This window comes from Scylla paramamosain, chromosome 48 (assembly GCF_035594125.1).
Source record: "Scylla paramamosain isolate STU-SP2022 chromosome 48, ASM3559412v1, whole genome shotgun sequence".
NCBI lineage: Eukaryota > Metazoa > Arthropoda > Malacostraca > Decapoda > Portunidae > Scylla > Scylla paramamosain.
The window spans coordinates 928,724-948,598 of record NC_087198.1 but is presented as its reverse complement, the minus strand read 5'-3'; the positions used below and the strand labels follow the sequence as shown (position 1 = coordinate 948,598).

At 44.9% G+C, this 19,875-nt stretch overlaps 2 protein-coding genes across 5 annotated transcripts in view; one reads left to right on the top strand and one right to left on the bottom strand.

Annotated features, from left to right (window-relative positions):
* Positions 1–17,868, bottom strand: part of LOC135095186 (uncharacterized) — a 24,471-nt gene extending 6,603 nt beyond the window's left edge. Inside the window, exons 1-2 of the mRNA XM_063995969.1 lie at positions 17,781–17,868; positions 1–1,698 (exon numbers count right to left, since the gene is read on the bottom strand). The exon at positions 1–1,698 is cut by the window's left edge and continues 489 nt beyond it. Of these exons, the coding sequence (XP_063852039.1) occupies positions 1–1,659 (1,659 nt within the window). The 5' untranslated portion in view covers positions 1,660–1,698; positions 17,781–17,868. The remainder of the gene's footprint in view (positions 1,699–17,780) is intronic.
* The window catches only part of LOC135095187 (uncharacterized), a 50,132-nt gene that overhangs the window by 6,612 nt on the left and 23,645 nt on the right, over positions 1–19,875 (top strand). Inside the window, exons 2-4 of one of the 4 annotated variants that reach the window (XM_063995972.1) lie at positions 2,968–3,110; positions 9,350–14,177; positions 14,471–17,599. In XM_063995972.1, coding sequence (XP_063852042.1) covers positions 15,390–16,838 — 1,449 coding nt within the window. In that variant the 5' untranslated portion in view covers positions 2,968–3,110; positions 9,350–14,177; positions 14,471–15,389 and the 3' untranslated portion in view covers positions 16,839–17,599. Of the gene's footprint in view, positions 1–2,967; positions 3,111–9,349; positions 17,600–19,875 lie in introns of those variants that run through there. The other 3 variants (XM_063995973.1, XM_063995971.1, XM_063995974.1) reach the window with 3 other exon arrangements.

Here is a 19,875-nt window from a genome sequence, read left to right as displayed (position 1 = left end):
TAGGTCTTCCAATACCTTGTAGATGTGGACCTCGCGGGTCTTTGTGTCTCGTGGATCATCTGTGAGTCTGCCCTGCAGTTTTTCTATGCACCAGTCTCGAATGGTGACGTACAGGCTGGTCTGGGTGGTGGTGATCTTGATCTTGTCTTGATCGATGTAGAAAAGTGTTGCCACGAACAATAGATTTAATGGCAGGCCGAGGTAATCCTTCCAGCCAATGTGTTTCATGAGGTACTCAAGCCTCTCAGGGTCTTTGTCCCCCTTGTCTGGGAAGCTGTTGTAATGCTTCATGACAAAATGAATTCTTTGTTCATGGCTAACACTTTTCATCTCCATGTCCCACACCTCATAACCATCAGGTAATTTGGCCAGGAAGTCTTGCACTGTTTCGGGACGCGATGTGCAGACGAGTGTGAAGCCTGGCGAGTATTTCGATATGTAGAGGATGTCCTTCACAAGGCTGTGTGATGGAGTGCCTGGCGACAGTTCGTCCAGGCCGTCAATCAGGAAGAGAACTTTGCTTTGTTGTAGGAGGGGGATGAGGTGTTCGTCCATCACAGCAAAATGGTTTGGGAGGATCACTTTGAGGAAGTTCTGGAGAGATGGGCCTTCATTATCGCGGCACAAGACACGCACCACGATGTCGTACTCGTCCAGGTGTTTGATGGTGCAGGCGCCGGGCTCCTGAAGCCACTCTGAGACAAGGAAGGTGAGCAGGGTCGTTTTGCCGCTTCCTGCCACGCCCCTGATCAGGATGAGCTGTGGCTTGGCGCCGTGCGTGGGCGGCGTGGCCGATGAGGATGTGGACGGCTGTGGATTCTGTCCCGCGCGGCGCGTCACCGTCAGCACGTCGCAAGTGTCGATGTCTCGCCTCTGTTGGAGGTGTCCTCTTCCTTCCACGAGGGACATCTTGCAGAAAATGTCCTGGATGTGATGGTGGTGTTTTGGGGAGTTGGTAAGGAAGGACAGAGGATCAAAGGTTTGCACTCGATCATAGGATGTTTTGAGGTGGGTCTGACTGTCTCTCAGAAATTCTTGGTGCATGATACTGAAATAATCTTTTAAAATTTCTTTCTCCATTCCTGTTTTTCTGAAGGTATCAGTGACCTGCCGGGCGTTGTCCTGCACGGGTGTCACCTCTGCGTCAGGAATGCAGTATTTGGTCTTGGCTGCGGCGAGGACTCGGATAAAGAGGTGTTCTAACTCGCTGACTTTGTGCTGGTACTCTGCCTCGCTGAAAGATTTCACTTCATGAAAGAGTTCATTCCGCTCATCCTTGATTTTCGTTACCAATCCCTCCAGGGTGTTCTGGTTCCCCCATTCGGGATCGCCATCTCTCGCCAGGCCTTCGCACGTCAGCTTTATTGCTTTGTACAATAAAGTCAAATCAAAGTTGTCCCATAAAGGGAAGCGTTGTGCTTGGCGGCGGTCGGTGTGGTTCACTGCTGCTTTCTTTTGTTTTTTACTCATCCTTCCATAGTTGGCTGTCGAGCCTTGAGGGAGGTTGTCAAGGTAGTCAGTGAGGGACTGGCCCGGCGGCGTGGCGGGGGCGTTCAGCGCGCCGCGCTTCAACACGAAGGTCAAGACGTCCTTGCCTGCGTTCTCCATGAGACAGATAAGCTTAATGCGACGGACGCAAACTTTCGGAGCGGCGGCCATGGTGGAGGGCTTGGGACGGCAGTTCCTCTCGCCAGCAGCCTGCAAAGAAATTTCCCGAGTGAGGAGCAGGGCAGGAGAGACGTGGCCTGCAAGGCTGAGTGCGGGAGGGAGGGAGTTGAGCCTTGAAGTGGCCGGCGTGAGCACCGGGATGTGGGGACAAGACAAAGAGGTGGATGGGAGTAAGAGACACTGTGGCACACGGCATGGCACGTGTGTTGTGGCCAAACCATTTGACAAGACAACACGAGGCAAGACTTGACTGTGTGTGTGTGTGTGTGTGTGTGTGTGTGCAAGTAAGTAAGTAAGTCAGTCAGTCAGTAAGTAAGTAGTTAAGTAAATAAGCAGGTAAGCAAACCTGTATTGGTGAGCACAATACAAAGTATTTCAAGGTGTACATACAATACACAGTCACGTGAGCCGAGGCTCTCTGACGGTGTATTGTACAGTAGAGCAGAGGGCAGGAGTGCAAACAAATTATAATGTACAACAACATAATGAACTGTACTGTACAGCGACAGTACCTCGCCGCTACAGAGAAGCTAAACACTAATACAAGTGTCTCACACTAACTTAAATAATAATAAAATAATGATGATAATAACAATAACAACAAGGATAGTGATAACAATAATACTAATAACAACAACAAATGCGATGACTGCAATAAATAGCATCAAAATCACAGCTTTTGTTGATGAAGTGGTTACTTTTGATGACTGCAATAAATAGCATCAAAATCACAGCTTTTGTTGATGAAGTGGTTACTTTTTAACCTGTTGTTTGTTTGAACATTTTATCAGTTGTAAGAAGAACTTTGTCTATCAAGAGGCAAACTGTTCACAACAGTTTTGGTCCAACTTGTCACACTGTTTGTGAATAATATTGTTGTCAGTATTGCACAAATAAGGTTAACGTTGTTACTTCTCGTGTGAGAAACATTTTCTGCCAATTTGAATATTGCATTATGTCCAAGATTTTGATGTATTAATAATAATGTGAAGTACTTATGAATGAAGGGAGACGGGAGGGAGGAAGGCGTGAGGCGGGAGGTGCCTGTGGGGAGAGACACACTGTGCTTCATGCTCTTACATTTATACTCCACAAGCACAAGTCTGTACCTGTGTACATCTATCTATCTGTATCTATCTGTATAAACAGAGAGACAGACAGACAGACAGACAGAGAGAGAGAGAGAGAGAGAGAGAGAGAGAGAGAGAGAGAGAGAGAGAGAGAGAGAGAGAGAGAGTCATCCAAAAATGTACTCACTGTTTGACTCGCTATAATTCATTGAATGTATTTTTTTTTCAGAAACAGTTGGGCAAAATAGTAATGTCAGAAGTAAGAGTAAGCTGTGAAGGAAGAACATCTGTCATAAAGTGTTACTGGAGGCACGAAAATGTCAAAGAAGTGCAAAGACAATTCAGAAGACACTTTGACAGGGATCCACCAAGGTGACTCGCCATTGCTCGCATCACAGCTACGTTTGTACCAGATGAAATTGTTCACGACCTTCATAAGCAGGCGTGTGTAGTAGTAGTTGTAATAGTAGTAGTAGTAGTAGTAGTAGTTGTAGTAGTAGTAGTAGTAGTAGTAGTAGTAGTAGTAGTAGTAGTAGAAAAAGTAGTAGTAGTTGTGGTAGAGGTAGTATTCGCGATTTCTCACTACTACTACTTTTACTACTACTACTACTACTACTACTACTACTACTACTACTACTACTACTACTACTACTATTGCTGCTACTACGACTATATGAATATTAATGTTATTGCCTTAAGAATTGTTGCTAAAACAGCTGCAGTAGTAGCATTAATATTAGTAATAGTAGTAGTAATAATAGTAGTAGTAATAGTAGTAATAATAGTACTATATTATAGTAGTAGTTCTTGTTCTTATATTGTTACTATGATTGCTATCAATAATATAACACACACACAATAGTAGTAGTAGTAGTACTAGTAGTAGTAATAGTAGTAGTAAGAGTGAAGTAATAGTAATTTTAATAATTTAGTATAATTTCATTATTAATTAATTTTATTTATTTAATTTATTTATTTCATATTATTTATTTTATTTTATTTTTTTTTTAGTGGATATGAGTGTGTTCGTTGGTTGAACAAGTCCCTGTATATTAGGTAGACCTTTGTGTGTCGCTCAAGTACCGAACGGCCTGGAAACACTGAGCCAAAGGGACGCCGCTCAGTCTGCAGCCAGTGTGGCGGCGTATCTTGTGTGGTGCGCGTGTGTATCGCATTGTGTTCCTCCTCAAAGACTTAGTGGTGGTCAAGATAACCAGGATTGGCCAAGCCCTCCCTGAAGTGTGCTACCAGTAGTGTACCAGGTGTGTTGAGTAGCCGCCAGGTGTACAGCCACACGTGTGTTGTGTACATGTGCATGTTGTGTACAGAAAGACCTCCTGCTGGTGTTTTGTTAGTCCCATCATGCCGCTGGCTAGGGAAACTACACTTGACACCTTCTCAGACAGACGCCATCTTGTTGTGTCAGTCCGTGATGCCTCCTCCCGCCACCCCCACCTCTCTCCCCACCACCTGACATCCACTCCTTCCCGTGCCACTTCCTCCAGCAGCAGCTTCTGGCCGCCCAATAGCCAGCAGCCCCTTCACGGCCACTACCTGCCAGCACGCCTTCCTGTCCTTATCTCCTCCCTCTCCCTCCCCCCCTACCCTCAACCCACTCCTTCCAAACACCCATTCGCCACCCACTCCTGCCAGGCCCCTACCAGCAACCCACTCCTTCCCACTCCCCGCCTGCCAGCCGCCCCTTTCCGCCCCCCACCCACCATCCACTCCTTCCGGCCCCCACCCGCCTCACGCTCCTTTCCCCTTTCCGCCGCCCACACACGAGGTGCTCTCCTCGCTCCCTCCCCCCCACTCATGACGTCACGGACGGCGGTGACAGTGACTGGCTGGTGTGAACCGCACCTCACACTCGCTCTACATAAATACTGCTGCTACTACTACTGCTACTGCTGCTACTTCTACCGCTACTACTACTACTGCTACTAGTACTACTACTATTACTACTACTACAATTACTAGTGCTACTACAATTCTGTTACTACTATTATTAATACTGCTACTACTAGTATTACTACTACTGCTGCTTCTATTATTACTACTACTACTACTACTACTACTACTACTACTACTACTACTACTACTACTACTACTACTACATACTACTCCTACTACTACTACAATTACTAATGCTACTATGCTTACTTCTGTTACTATTACTACTTATACTAATACTCGTTCTACTTCTACTACTGCTACTAATACTAATATTAGCTCTACTACTACTACTACTACTACTACTACTACTACTACCACTATTACTACTATTCTACTACTACTACTACTACTACTATTATGATTACTGTTACTACTACTACTTCTACTAGTATTACTACGACTATTAATATTACGACTACTTTTAGTACTATTATGAATACTACTACTATTACTACTACTTCTATAATTACTTTCACGAGTACTGTTACTACTGTTTCTATTACTACTACTACTACTACTACTACTACTACTACTACTACTACTACTACTACTACTACTACTACTACTAGTTCCTTGCAACCCTCTCTGTCTTCTACTATGCTTACTTCTGTTAACTGTTACTACCTGCCGAAACGATAATTACTCCCAGTGAGGTGTGCAGCACTGTTCAGGGGGTGCTGTGAACTTATCATTAAACCCAGCTGTGACCTCACTGAACGTTTCCCTTTGTGTCTCACAACACAAGGGGGCAGTCACAGCCTGCCCTCTAAAGACAACTCTCTTCCTCCACACAAAACTACAAGCACCTAATAACACACACACCCTTCACTCTAAAATTTTAAAATCATCATGGCGACTCCTACACCAGCCTCGGAGTCCCCATCTGGGGAGGAGACCATAAATGTCCCCAGGTCGGACTGCCTTTCTGTCAACGACCCTAAGTGTCTTGACACCCCCCTCAACTTTTTCCTCATTAACTTCTGCAACATTCACGGTCTAAGATCTAATTTTCAATCTGTAGAACACCAGCTCTTCTCTTCTAAACCTCATCTTCTTTTCCTCACTGAAACTCAGGTGTCTGAGGCAACTGACAGTAGCCCCTTTTCTGTTTCCTCCTACTTTCTCTATCCTCATTTTCGATCCAAAGCTGGATGCTGCGTTTACGTGCGCAATGACTTAACCTGCTCTCGTGCCCACGCTCTTGAATCTTCTGAGTTTTCCACCATCTGGCCACGACTACAGAGTCACTCTCATACTAAATTTATCTGTGCTGTATACCTCTCACCTAACTCCTCTGATTATAAGAAATTCTTTGACTACTTAACTTCCAAAGTGGAGCACATTCTGACTCTCTTCCCTTTTGCAGAGATCTCCATTCTTGGAGACTTCAATGTTCACCACCAGCTTTAGCTTTCCTCTTTTTTCACTGACCATCCTGGTGAACTAGTCTACAACTTTGCTATCCTCCATGACCTAGAGCAATTGGTGCGACACCCTACTCGTATTCCTGACCGTCTTGGAGATACGCCCAACATTCTTGACCTTTTCCTGACCTCTAATCCTTCTGCTTATGCTTTTTTTTTTTTTTTATGTAGGAAGGATACTGGCCAAGGGCAACAAAAATCTAATAAAAAAATGCCCACTGAATAAAAAAAAAATGCCCACTTAATAAATAAAAATGCCCACTGCTGCCACCCTTTCTTCTCCATTGGGCTCCTCCGATCACAATCTCATATCTTTATCTTGTCCTATCGCTCCAATCCCTCCTCAGGATCCCCCTAAGCGAAGGTGCCTCTGGCGTTTTGCCTCTGCCAGTTGGGGGGACCTGAGGAGGTATTTTGCTGATTTTCCTTGGAATGACTACTGCTTCCATGTCAGAGACCCGTCTTTGTGTGCTGAGCGCATAACAAAGGTGATAGTGTCTGGCATGGAGGTGTACATTCCTCACTCTTTTTCTCGTCCTAAACCTTTTAAACCTTGGTTTAACACAGCTTGTTCTCGTGCTATACATGATAGAGAGGTGGCCCACAAAAGGTACTTAAGCCTTCCATCACCAGAATCTCATGCACTTTATATTTCTGGCCGGAACCATGCCAAGTCTGTTCTCCAACTAGCCAAAAACTCCTTCATCAACAGAAAATGTCAAAACCTTTCAAGATCTAACTCCCCTCGTGATTTCTGTTATCTAGCCAAGAATATCTCCAATAACTTTGCTTCTTCTTCTTTCCCTCCTCTATTTCAACCAGATGGCACCACTGCTATCACTTATTTTTCTAAAGCTGAACTCTTCGCTCAAACCTTTGCTCAAAACTCTACCTTAGACGATTCTGGGCTTGTTCCTCCCTCTCCTCCACCCTCTGACTACTTCATGCCACGTATTAAAATTCTTCGCAATGATGTTTTCCATGCCCTCGCTGGCCTAAACCCTCGGAAGGCTTATGGACCTGATGGGGTCCCTCCTATTGTTTTACGAAACTGTGCCTCCTTGCTTGCATTTTGCCTAGTCAAACTCTTTCAGCTCTGTCTGTCAACATCTGCCTTTCCTTCTTGCTGGAAGTTTGCCTGCATTCAACCTGTTCCTAAAAAGGGTGACCGTCTTAATCCCTCAAACTACCGTCCTATTGGTTTAATTTCCTGCCTATCTAAAGTTTTTGAATCTATCCTCAACAGGAAGATTCTTAAACATCTATCACTTCACAACCTTGTATCTGATCGCCAGTATGGGTTCCATCAAGGCCGCTCTACTGGTGATCTTCTGGCTTTCCTTACTGAGTCTTGGTCATCCTCTTTTAGAGATTTTGGTGAAACTTTTGCTGTTGCCTTGGACATATCAAAAGCTTTTGATAGAGTCTGGCACAAGGCTTTTAATTCCAAACTACCCTCCTACGGTTTCTATCCTTCTCTCTGTAACTTCATGTCAAGTTTCCTTTCTGACCGTTCTATTGCTGCTGTGGTAGACGGTCACTGTTCTTCTCCTAAATCTATTAACAGTGGTGTTCTTCAGGGTTCTGTCCTGTCACCTCCCTTTTTATTATTCATGAATGATCTTCTAAACCAAACTTCTTGTCCTATCCACTCCTACGCTGATGATACCACCCTGCACTTTTCCACGTCTTATCATAGACGTCCAACCCTTCAGGAGGTAAACATATCACACAGGGAAGCCACAGAACGCCTGACTTCTGATCTTTGTAAAATTTCTGATTGGGGCAGAGCAAACTTGGTATTGTTCAATGCCTCAAAAACTCAATTCCTCCATCTATCAACTCGACACAACCTTCCACACAACTATCCGCTCTTCTTCAATGACACTCAACTGTCCCCTTCTTATACACTGAACATCCTCGCTCTGTCCTTTACTTATAATCTGAACTGGAAACTTCACATCTCATCTAGCTAAAACAGCTTCTATGAAGTTAGTTGTTCTGAGACGTCTCCGCATGTTTTTCTCACCTCCCCAGCTGCTAACTCTGTACAAGGGCCTTATCCGTTCATGTATGGAGTATGCTTCACATGTCTGGGGGGGTTCCACTCATACTGCTCTTCTAGACAGGGTGGAATCAAAAGCTTTTCGTCTCATCAACTCCTCTCTTCTAACTGACTGTCTTCAGCCTCTCTCTCACCGCCGCAATGTTGCATATCTAGCTGTCTTCTACCGCTATTTTCATGCTAACTGCTCTTCTCATCTTGCTAACTGCATGCCTCCCCTCCTTCCGCGGCCTCGCTGCAAAAGACTTTCTTCTTTCTCTCACCCCTATTCTGTCCACCTCTCTAACGCAAGAGTTAACCAGTATTCTCAATCATTCATCCCTTTCTCTGGTAAACTCTGGAACTCCCTGCCTGCTTCTGTATTTCCACCTTCCTATGACTTGAATTCCTTCAAGAGGGAGGTTTCAAGACACTTATTCATCAATTTTTGACCACTGCTTTGACCCTTTTATGGGACTGCCATTTCAGTGGGCATTTTTTTTTATTAGATTTTTGTTGCCCTTAGCCAGTGTCACTCATACATAAAAAAAAAAACTACTAGTACTAATAGTCGTTCTACTTCTACTACTGCTACTAATACTATTATTCTACTAAAACTACTACTACTACTACTACTACTACTACTACTACTACTACTACTACTACCTCTACTACTACTACTACTACTACTACTTCTACTACTAATACTACTACTACGACTACTACTACTACTACTACTACTCTACTACTACTACTACTATTATTATTACGATTACTGTTACTACTACTACTTCTACTACTATTACTACGAATATTACTATTACGACTACTTTTAGTATTATTATGAATACTACTACTATTACTACTACTACTAAAATTATTATTACGACTACTGTTCCTACTGCTTCTATTACTACTATTATTACTACTACTACTATTACTACTTTTTTTTTTTTTTTTTTTTTTTTTTTTTACTACTACTACTACTTATTAATAATACCTCCACCCCATGTTTATTGATATGTCAATTAGGGGCTCCATTACTTGGAGGTCATTAGCCCCAGCTCCCGCTAATGACTGTGGCATCCAACCATATCTAATACTCTATAATATAAACATTAGTTGTTAACTATAAATTCATTCTACCTCTACTCTATCTACTCTTATGCCACTCTCCACCACTGTAGCCTCACAGTCGAGGCCTCCTAAGTCTGCAGGTATGGGAGTGGAATGCCTTGTCCCCCTGAGACACAGGAGGGCAGATCTGAGGAGGGAGAATGAGAGACGGCACCTCATCCATGCGACGACATGGCTCCTTGGCTGGTGCTTCTTTTCTGCCATTAGGTCGGCTAGTCTTGAGTAGAAGCACTGAGCCTTGGAGCCCATCCCGCCAGATGTGGTGAAGACCAGAGGTGTGAAGCTGCCCTGGTCAACGTGTTGGATTCTCTCCCCATACGCTCGGATCTACTACTACTATTACTACTACTACTACTACTACTACTACTACTACTACTACTACTACTACTACTACTGCTACTACTACTACTACTACTACTACTACTACTACTACTACCTTGCAACCCTGCGTGTCCACTTTACCATCTTTCCTTGATTCATATTTTTTATCGTTTTTATTATTATCAGTGTGTGTGAGTGAATGCGTGTGTGTGTGTGTGTGTGTGTGTGTGTGTGTGTGTGTGTGTGTGTGTGTGTGTGTGTGTGTGTGTGTGCAGGATTACAGATAAAAATACTATTTATGGACCCCGTAATTTATTCACGGAAATAACAAACAAAAAATTGTACAGTGCACTATTCTCTCTCTCTCTCTCTCTCTCTCTCTCTCTCTCTCTCTCTCTCTCTCTCTCTCTCTCTCTCTCTCTCTCTCTCTCTTGTCAGTCACTCAGGTGTTTTCAAGGTCGCTGGGCCTCGCTCCCCTTCTGCCTGGCTTGTATGATGCCATGTAGTATTTTACAGGAGTACTTTTAATCACGGCAGTAATGTTGCCGTGCAATGCTTGTCAGTAAATTATGTGTATTTTAATGCCACTTCTCTTGTTATAACACACACACACACACACACACACACACACACACACACACACACACACACACACACACACACACACACACACACACACACATGGAAAAGGAAAGAACGTGTGACCTTAGGCGCTCTAGAGCAGCCTCGGCCAGCATGTTGGCCTTCCTGCCTTCCCCGCCCCCTATTGATAGTGACCTCGGTTTTTTCAGTTTTCAACTCTTAGTTTTTAGTTTTAGGCTCGCCCTGGTGAGATTGTTGTACTTGTGAACACATTTAGCGAGTGCGTGTCGACACATAAAGGATAATGTGTGCTGCCGTGCAAACGTACGAACGCAACTACCTCCTGCGTCGTATGCGAGGGTCCGGTCACCCGCCGCCCAACGTGATAGTTAGTTACTTTTACTGACCAAAGAAATTATTCATACAGTAAAGTGAAAGGTACAAAATTTGCCAGTGGTCCAAATAAAGAATCATACATTTACAAACATAAATAACAACACTTTCACCTAAGTATTGTTTAAGAATTAGGCGATGCAAAGTAACCAGCATTAGCAAACACTTACTAGCAGTAATGCTATAACTAACATAGATACATAACTCAGCATAACGTCTAACACAATTTGACCAATATTAATGCAATAAGTAGTTCTAATTAAGTATTGTTTTCTTTTTAGGTCCTATAACTAATCAACACTTCACACACGTACCTACATAAGACATCAGTCGAATTCTTACAAACGCCAAATGTGTAAAATCAGGGACATTATGTCATCTGAATAAATATTATGGACACCAAGACTAGAATTCAATATTGTTTTATATGTGTGATACTTTGTTGCGTCTTGTGGCTTATTGGTAATTAAATTAATTATTCTGTCAAGAGGATTTATATGATTATCATACTGTATGGCGCTCTGGATAAACTTATAACCAGGGGTGTTAGCTTCTCTGCATCAACTAAATACAAGATGAAATGGTTCACTTCTGTCGAGTAGATAGAGTCAGCTTCCTCTCCAAGAAACGTTTCCGTCGGGCACAGACAGTATGGTAAACTGGCTTAATTCTCGATTCAACATGACATAAGTTTGAGCTTGTGTTATTTGTCACGTCCAGGAGACATTTCATAAGTTTATTGTACTGACTGGTGAGTGACACACAGCCGTCTGTCAGCCACGTCTTGCAGCTGTATCTCAGTTCAGCCAACACAGCCGCGTCAAAAACAAGTCGCTTATAACACTGAGGCATATCAGGGTTCGAGGCACGAATTATAGAAAATTTGTTGACGACTGACTGACACTTTGCCTCGTGTAGTGACACCACGTCCTTCATACAACCGCTGTCGGTAAACCAGGCCCCTAAAAACTTGTATCTGTCACAGTACTTAATAACGTGTCCCTCGATCTTTAATGGAACTTTATCACAACGAGTGATATTTCAAACAAAAAAAATAATTTAGTCCTCATTAGGAACAATTCCATAATCATTGCAATAATCGATGACAACTCTGAGTTTCCTGATGCACATATCCCGAGATGTTGTGTGCAGTGCGCCCAAGTAGCTGTTAGTTGCTATTTGTTCCTTCAGCATACGAATCATCTGGTTAATGTAAATCACAAACATTAGACAGCTGGAAGGTGAGCCTTGCCTTACTCCCACTGACGACTCCACCGTGGCACTCTTAAGCACGTTACGTGTGCAGCGATACATAACATATATTGCTTTTAACATCCTTCTTCCACATCCTATTGATCTTAAGCATTCTATCAGCCTGGACCTCGGTACTTTATCGTATGCTTTACGATAGTCTATAAATAATACATATAACTTCAATTTCTTGTATTTTACATAATCACACAATAATCTCAGTGTAAATATCTGCTCTAGGCATCCTCTTCCCTCCATTGCTCCTGCTTGACAATTGTCCACATCCATCCACATTTTCAATCTATTGATAATAAGTGTGTCATAGAGTTTAGCTAGGGTGTCCATTATACTAACACCTCTGTAGTTATCACAAAGCATGCGATCACCACACTTAAATAATACACTTAACTTACTATAGCACCAGGCTAGTGGGAAACACAAACTATCAAAAATTACATTGAACATTGTAAGAAAAAACATCAACCAGTTCATAGGTAAGTTCATTAATAGGGCAGGACTTATTCCAACAAAACTTTTGTTTTTATTCATCCCTCTCACAGCTGTTTCCACCTCTCTAAACGTGAAAGGATCATCCACAATGGGAATACTTGGTGCCTGCTCAAAGTTTACCTCTCCAACTTCCTCCTTCACTGGATTCAATAATTCCTCAAAATGAATCTTAAACTGACTCTCAGTAGGCTGGGTACTGCCTTCTTTACTTCTAATTTCACCTTTCCAGTTAATTGCTTTCCAAATTTTATCACAGTCATTTTCCTCCATGACTCTTTTAGGTCTACACTTCCCTCACGCGTGACATTCGACTTTTTACACTCCTTTGCTATTCCTTTAACTTCCCTGCAGCTTTCCTTAACCACGTCCTTCACACTTTCCTCATTCACCACGCCCAGGGTTGGCGGCTCACACAGCGCCATCCTCGTCACGAACGCTTCTATATCCACTTTGTCATGGTGCAGGCCTGTCGCGATATTAGTGGTGCAGCTAGGGACTGTGTGTCAGCGTCCGACCCAAGTTACTGGCGCGCTCAAGTAGCTGCGATAGCGTTACTCATTTAAAAACGTCAGTGTTAATTGTTAGAGTGAGTGGCGCATGATCTGAGCACGACATAACTTGGCGTGTACATAAGTCTTTGAGGACATTCAAACTGCTATACTTAACTAAACACAGGTCGATAAACACAGGTTGATTTCCGATGTCCAGCGATCATTACGCCTAAAAGATAAATTCCCTCCTCGCTGCTTTCCGTCATATTTCAAATGGTTAGCAACTACCATTTCTTTCTCTTCACACATGTTGGGTATTGCCCGGCCCATGGAATTACTTAAAAGATCTTTCACACCATTATATTCACATCTCTTTCCGTTTATATTTGTACTTGGTAGGCAACCCATACGTGCGTTCAAGTCAGCGACCAGTATGGCACCGTCACAGTCGGTCACCTGCCCCTCCCACAGCAGCGCCGGGTCGTGGTAGGGCGAGTCGACCGGTGGGATATACATGGCGCCAAGCCTCATCCCAGGGCAGCAGGACAGCTCGACCCATGTTTGTCCTTCTGCTGCAATGTTGGCACATGTGATATATGGCACCAACGCACACTTCACCAACATCATAATTCCTCCTCTCCGACTATTTTGTTTTCTTTTATTCATATATAAATCAAAACCTGCCACGCTACTAATTAACGTTACTTAATTTCAGTGATCCATATCATGTCAAATTCTAAAGCAACATTTATCACTTCAGGGCTTTGGAGCTTATTTTTCACACCACAGATATTACAAGCACATATTTTTAATTGTCCATTCCAATTCTTTCCATGCCAAAATTTGGGAAATACCTATCATTCACAACACCATCACGCAGCAATACTCGCCGCCGCCAGTCATACGTAATTTCCACTCCCTGGTTGTCTGGTTTCTGCTTCTCCTCATTTTCTCGGGTCCTCAGTCTTGTCATTTCTCTCCTCGCCGCCGGATGAACGTCCTTCTTCACGCAAATCCGTTCAAAGTCTCTTCCTGTATCCTTCAGGTTCTTCGCCACTCGCAAGATGTCGCTCCGGTGATCTTGACTCTCCAGCGTCACGTGAATAGGGCGACTCCTCCGTGCGTCAGGCTGTCCAAGTCGTATTGTTGCCCATACATCGGTGCGTATCGGTCCGGCGTAACCCGCGGCTTCCAGCACTATCTTGATCTTGTCTCCATCTGTCGTTCCCAGGCCGTCGTCATCCTCCGAGACCCCAGTTATAACCAAGTGCCGCACCCTTTTTTTGGCGCCAAGGGATTCTAGGAACCGGTTTTGCTGGTGGATAATCATGTAGGCTTCATCGAGTCTTGTATTCAGTGATTCTATTTCTTCCTTCATCTCCTTCACAGCTGCCAAATCTTCTGGAATATTTCTTATTTCTTCGAGTAATTCAGAGCTCGGTGGCTGCTCTTCATGAGGCTGATGTGCAACAGTTGTTCTCAGTGCACATTTTAGCTGCGCCGCTGTCAGTTTATTGATCTCCGTAGCAGACAATGCCTTCACTGTGTTTATATTGTCATAACTAGCCATCTTGGACAAACAAACATGTATCCCATTAAGTCTTTGCACCCCTTTTTCTTCAGTGGCTTGGCGTCGCAGTTACCATTGCAACGGTTTTCACAGTTGTGCAGAGGGGATGGTGCCGGTGTTGGCAATATATTGCCTGATCTAAGCCTGTATGGCAGCAGATTCTTGGCAAAACTTGAAGCTCTACCCAGGTCTGTTTGTTGATGTTTGCAGCGCCATCTACACAGTGCCTTAAGACTTTGAAACTATTTCGGAACCGCGGATGGAGAGGAGGTAAAAGTGTGGTGCGTCCCATCAAGGCAGTGACCTCCAGTGCCAGAGAAGACCGCTGGGTGGAGAAGAGGGAATACAAACACTCAGAAGTGCCGTGTGTGTGGTATAGTCTTCCCTCCCTCCTCCTATTTAATGCGACGTCTCTGGCCAACAAGATGGACGAGCTGATTGTGACGGTGAGCTCTACTTGTGCGGACATTGTGGCGGTTACTGAGGCGTGGGAGGTCGTTCCTGAGGTGTGCACAATGCAGGACTACCAGCTCTGCCATTACCTCAGGACAGGACGCAGGAAGGGGGGGGAAGGGCGGAGTGGCCGTTTTCTCCCAATCTCCCCTCAGCCCCTCACACCTGCCTGTCAACATTCCTGCCGGAGTAGAGGCCCTGTGGGTGAGAGTTACGCCCCCCTGCCATCTCAGCAACACGGCCTCCATCATCGTGTGCGTCGTGTACCACCCCCCACGAGCCACCACAGCACAGTTACTCACCACTCACATCAGTGACACTGCTGAGGCCCTAAGTGTGAGGTATCCTGTTGCCAAGCTGGTCATCTGTGGGGACTTTAACGGATTGTATATCAGCGATATCCTACACCAGCTACACCTCACCCAGGTCGTGGACTTCCCTACCACCCAGCAAGCCACCCTCGACCTTATACTGACAGACCTAGGCCAGCAGTACTCGCTCCCCAAGCCGCTGCCTCCCATGGGACGGAGCACCCACCTCTCCATACTGTGGACACCCACAGGACCCACCACCTCGACCCCCCGGCCAGCTATCACCAGGACCCACCGCCCCATGCCTGAGTCAGCCTTGAGGGAGTTTGGGCAGTGGGTGACACAACACCTGTGGACCGAGGTGCTGGATGTGGAGGACGTCCACTCAAAATGGCACAATTACGTCGCCACCACCACAGAAGCCTTCCACCGCTACTTCCCAGCCAAGAGCGTCACAGTGCACACATCTGATGCCCCCTGGATGACGCCCCGCATTAAAAGACTCATGCATCAGAGGACGTGGTCGTTCCATTCCTGCCCGGACCTATACGGGAAGCTAAGAAACAGAGTGATCAGGGAGATTAAGGCTGCCAAGGCAAGCTATTACCCGGACAAGATACACCACTTCAAGCAGGCCAACAACAGACAGTGGTACGCTAGCAGCAAAGCTTTGTGTGGCCTACAAAAGCACACTTCATCTCTTCGTTGCACCTCACACCTTCCTGCTAATCTCGCGGCTCAGGAGATGAACGACCACTTTGCCGCTATCTGTCACACCTACCCTCCCCTCCACACCACTCCGCTTCCTGCCCATCTTCCCGCCCCCTCCCCTTCCCCTACTGTACTGGCGATAGATGTTTTTAAGAGGATACTTAAAGATACCAAGATACCAAGATACCAAGGATACTTAAAGATACCAAGATCCACCACACCCACTGACCTTCCCATATGGGAAGAGCCAGCAACACCGCTATGCCCCATAATAAACGCCTCTCTTTCCCAACACTCTTGCCCCGCGGACTGGAAGACATCTTACGTCTCTCCCATCCGCAAAGCTTCCAGTCCACAGTCCCTCGGTGACCTCAGGCCAGTCTCTATCACCCCCATCCCTAGCTTTATTTGTGAAGATTTTGTGTATGACTGGGCCTACACCAAAACTTGTTATACCGTGGATATCAGACAGTTTGGAAATATTAAAGCCACCTCCACCTCCCATTACCTGACCAGCTTCCTTGACTTCATCCACAGCCACCTGGACAAGCGAAACACCTCTCTACCTGTTGCTTTTGTGGACTTCAAAAAAGCTTTTGATCTTGTTGATCAACTTTGTTGTCTTCAGCAAGGCAATGAGTCTGGGTCTCCCTCCCAACCTGGCAGCGTGGCTAGCCAACACCCTCTCAGGGAGGCGTCAGGCCGTTCGCTATCAGGGTCTGTCTCTAATATCCAACAGCTGACATGTGGGGTCCCCCAGGGAACCAAGATGAGTCCACTATGCTTCCTCCTCCTCACTAACGACGCCCTCACTGACACCCCCATGGCTGGAAGTGAGTGTACGACTGCACCGTGGGCGTCCCAGTCTCCACCAGGAACCCGGACTACTTGCCACTCCAAGTCATTTTGGAGCGACTGCAGACATGGACGGAGGAGAGCAGGATGACCATCAACCACAGCGAAACTGTGGTGATGCATTTCTGTACCTCCTCTGTACCAGTGCCCTCTCCCCAACTCACAGTGGGCTCTCACCCCCTCCAGGTGGTCCGATGTGCCTCTGGATGTGCTTCTCGGAGTCACGGTGGACGACCAGCTGACCTGGAAGCAGCATGTCGCCAGCACCGTAAGATCCGCTACCTACAAGCTGTACATGATGCGCAGACTCAGGTCACTGGGGACACTGACAGACGAGTTAAGGGGAGTGTGCCTCACCTTCATCCTCCCCAAACTCATGTACGCCTCCCCAGCGTGGTCCTCCTCCCTCACACACACTCAACAGCTCCAGCTGGAGAGAGTGCAGAAGAGGGCGTGCAGGGTCATCTTTGTCCCTGCCTACACCACCTGTGATGAAGCCCTGACCACCCTGAGTCTGTTCAGACGTCCAGACTATCCACCAGGCACCGAGAGGCTCTGGAGAAGTTTGGAAGGGGACTTCTGCATCATCCACGCCTCAGACACCTGCTGCTGCCTGACGCACCTCGCCTGGTCCGTGCCACCAGACACCACAACAAGATAACGCCCCTAAAGGCGCCGCGCACGGACCGGTACAGACTCAGCGCGATTCCCACCATGGTGCGAGCCATCAATCAACAGTATTCCTCTTCTATATTAAGCTTAGCTTCAGGATTAATGTTAAGTATTTTCCCATCCCCTCTGAACATTTTCAGTTTGTAAATTGCCTTATTAATAAACTATTTATTATTATTATTATTATTATTATTATTATTATTATTATTATTATTATTATTTTTATTATTATTATTGTGTTTAGTGTTTGTGGTATATAGTCTTGCCTCGTTAGTGCCTCATTTTTTTTTTTTTCTGAGTGTGTGCAATAGAAAACACAGTGAAAACAATTACCAGGAAAGAAAAGAGTAAGTGTACTCACCTCAAGAGTGCAGGTGTGTAGACTCTGGGAGACGGGAGGAAGCAAGGCGTGAGGCGGGAGGTGCCTGTGGGGAGAGACACACTGTGCTTCATGCTCTTACATTTATACTCCACAAGCACAAGTCTGTACCTGTGTACATTTATCTATCTGTATCTGTCTGTATAAACAGAGAGACAAACAGAAAGAGAAAGAGAGAGAGAGAGAGAGAGAGAGAGAGAGAGAGAGAGAGAGTCACCCAAAAATATACTCACTGTTTCACTAGCTATAATTCACTGATTTTTTTTTTTCAGAAACATTTGGGCAAAATAATAATGTCAGAAGTAAGAGTAAGCTGTGAAGGAAGAACATCTGTCATAAAGTGTTACTGGAGGCACGAAAATGTCAAAGAAGTGCAAAGACAATTCAGAAGACACTTTGACAGGGATCCAAAAAAGGTGACACAGCTAAGTTTGTACCAGATAGAACTGTTCACGACCTTTAATAGCATGTCTATGTAGTAGTAGTAGCAGTAGTAGTAGTAGTAGTAATTGTAGTGGTAGAGGTAGTGTTCACGATTTCTCACTACTACTACTACTATACTACTACTACTACTACTACTACTACTACTAATAATAATAATAATACTAATACCTCTTCTACTACTACTACTACTACTACTACTACTACTACTACTACTACTACTACTACTACTACTATGTGAATATTAATAATAATGCCTAAGAATTGTTGCAAAAACAGCTTCAGTAGTAGTAGTATTTATATTAGTAATTGTAGTAGTAATAATAGTAAAAGTAGTAGTTCTTGCTGTTATATTGTTAATATGATTGCTATCAGTATTATCACACAAACACACACGCACACACACACACACACACACACATGTACATGTACAGGCTGTACATGCTGCGCAGACTCAGGTCGCTGGGGACGCCGACAGATGAGTTAAGGGGGGTGTACCTCACCTTCATCCTCCCCAAACTCATGTACGCCTCCCCAGCGTGGTCCTCCTCCCTCACACACACTCAACAGCTACAGCTAGAGAGTGTGCAGAAAAGGGCGTGCAGGGTCATCCTTGGCCCTGCATACACCACCTATGAAGAAGCCCTGACCACCCTGAGTCTGTCCAGAATATCCACCAGGCACCGAGAGGCTCTGGAGAAGTTTGGGAAGGGACTACTGCATCATCCGCGTCTCAGAGACATGCTGCCGCCCGACGCGCCTCGCCCTGTCCGTGCCACCAGACACCACAACAAAATAACGCCCCTGAAGGCGCCGCGCACGGACCGGTACAGACTCAGTGCGATTCCCACCATGGTGCGAGCCATCAATCGATAGTATTTCCCTCCTAGATTAGTCTTACCGTTAGGATTAATGTTAAGTTTTCCCCATCCCCTATGTACATTTTCAGTTTGTCAACTGCCTAAATAATAAACCGTTTATTATTATTATTATTATTATTTACACACACACACACACACACACACACACACACACACACACACACACACACACACACACACACACACATACACACACACACACACACAGTTGTAGTAGTAGTAGTAGTAAAAGTAGTAGTAATAGCAGTAGTAAGTGTAGAAGCAATAGTAATTTTAATAATTTAATCTAATTTAATTATTTGATTATTTTTACTTATTTATTTATTTATTCTTTTTTTTTATATTATTTATTTTTTTTGGTTGATATGAGTGTGTTCGTTGGTTGAACAAGACCCTGTATATCAAGTAGACCTTTGTGTGTCGCTCAAGTACCGAACGGCCTGGAAACACTGAGCCAAAGGGACGCCGCTCTGTCTGCAGCCAGTGTGGCGGCGTATCTTGTGTGGTGCGCGTGTGTATCGCATTGTGTTCCTCCTCAAAGACTTAGTGGTGGTCAAGATAACCAGGATTGGCCAAGCCCTCCCTGAAGTGTGCTACCAGTAGTGTACCAGGTGTGTTGAGTAGCCGCCAGGTGTACAGCCACACGTGTGTTGTGTACATGTGCATGAAAGAAATCCTGCTGGTGTTTTGTTAGTCCCATCATGCCGCTGGCTCGGGAAACTAAGCTTGACACCTTCTCAGACAGACGCCAACTT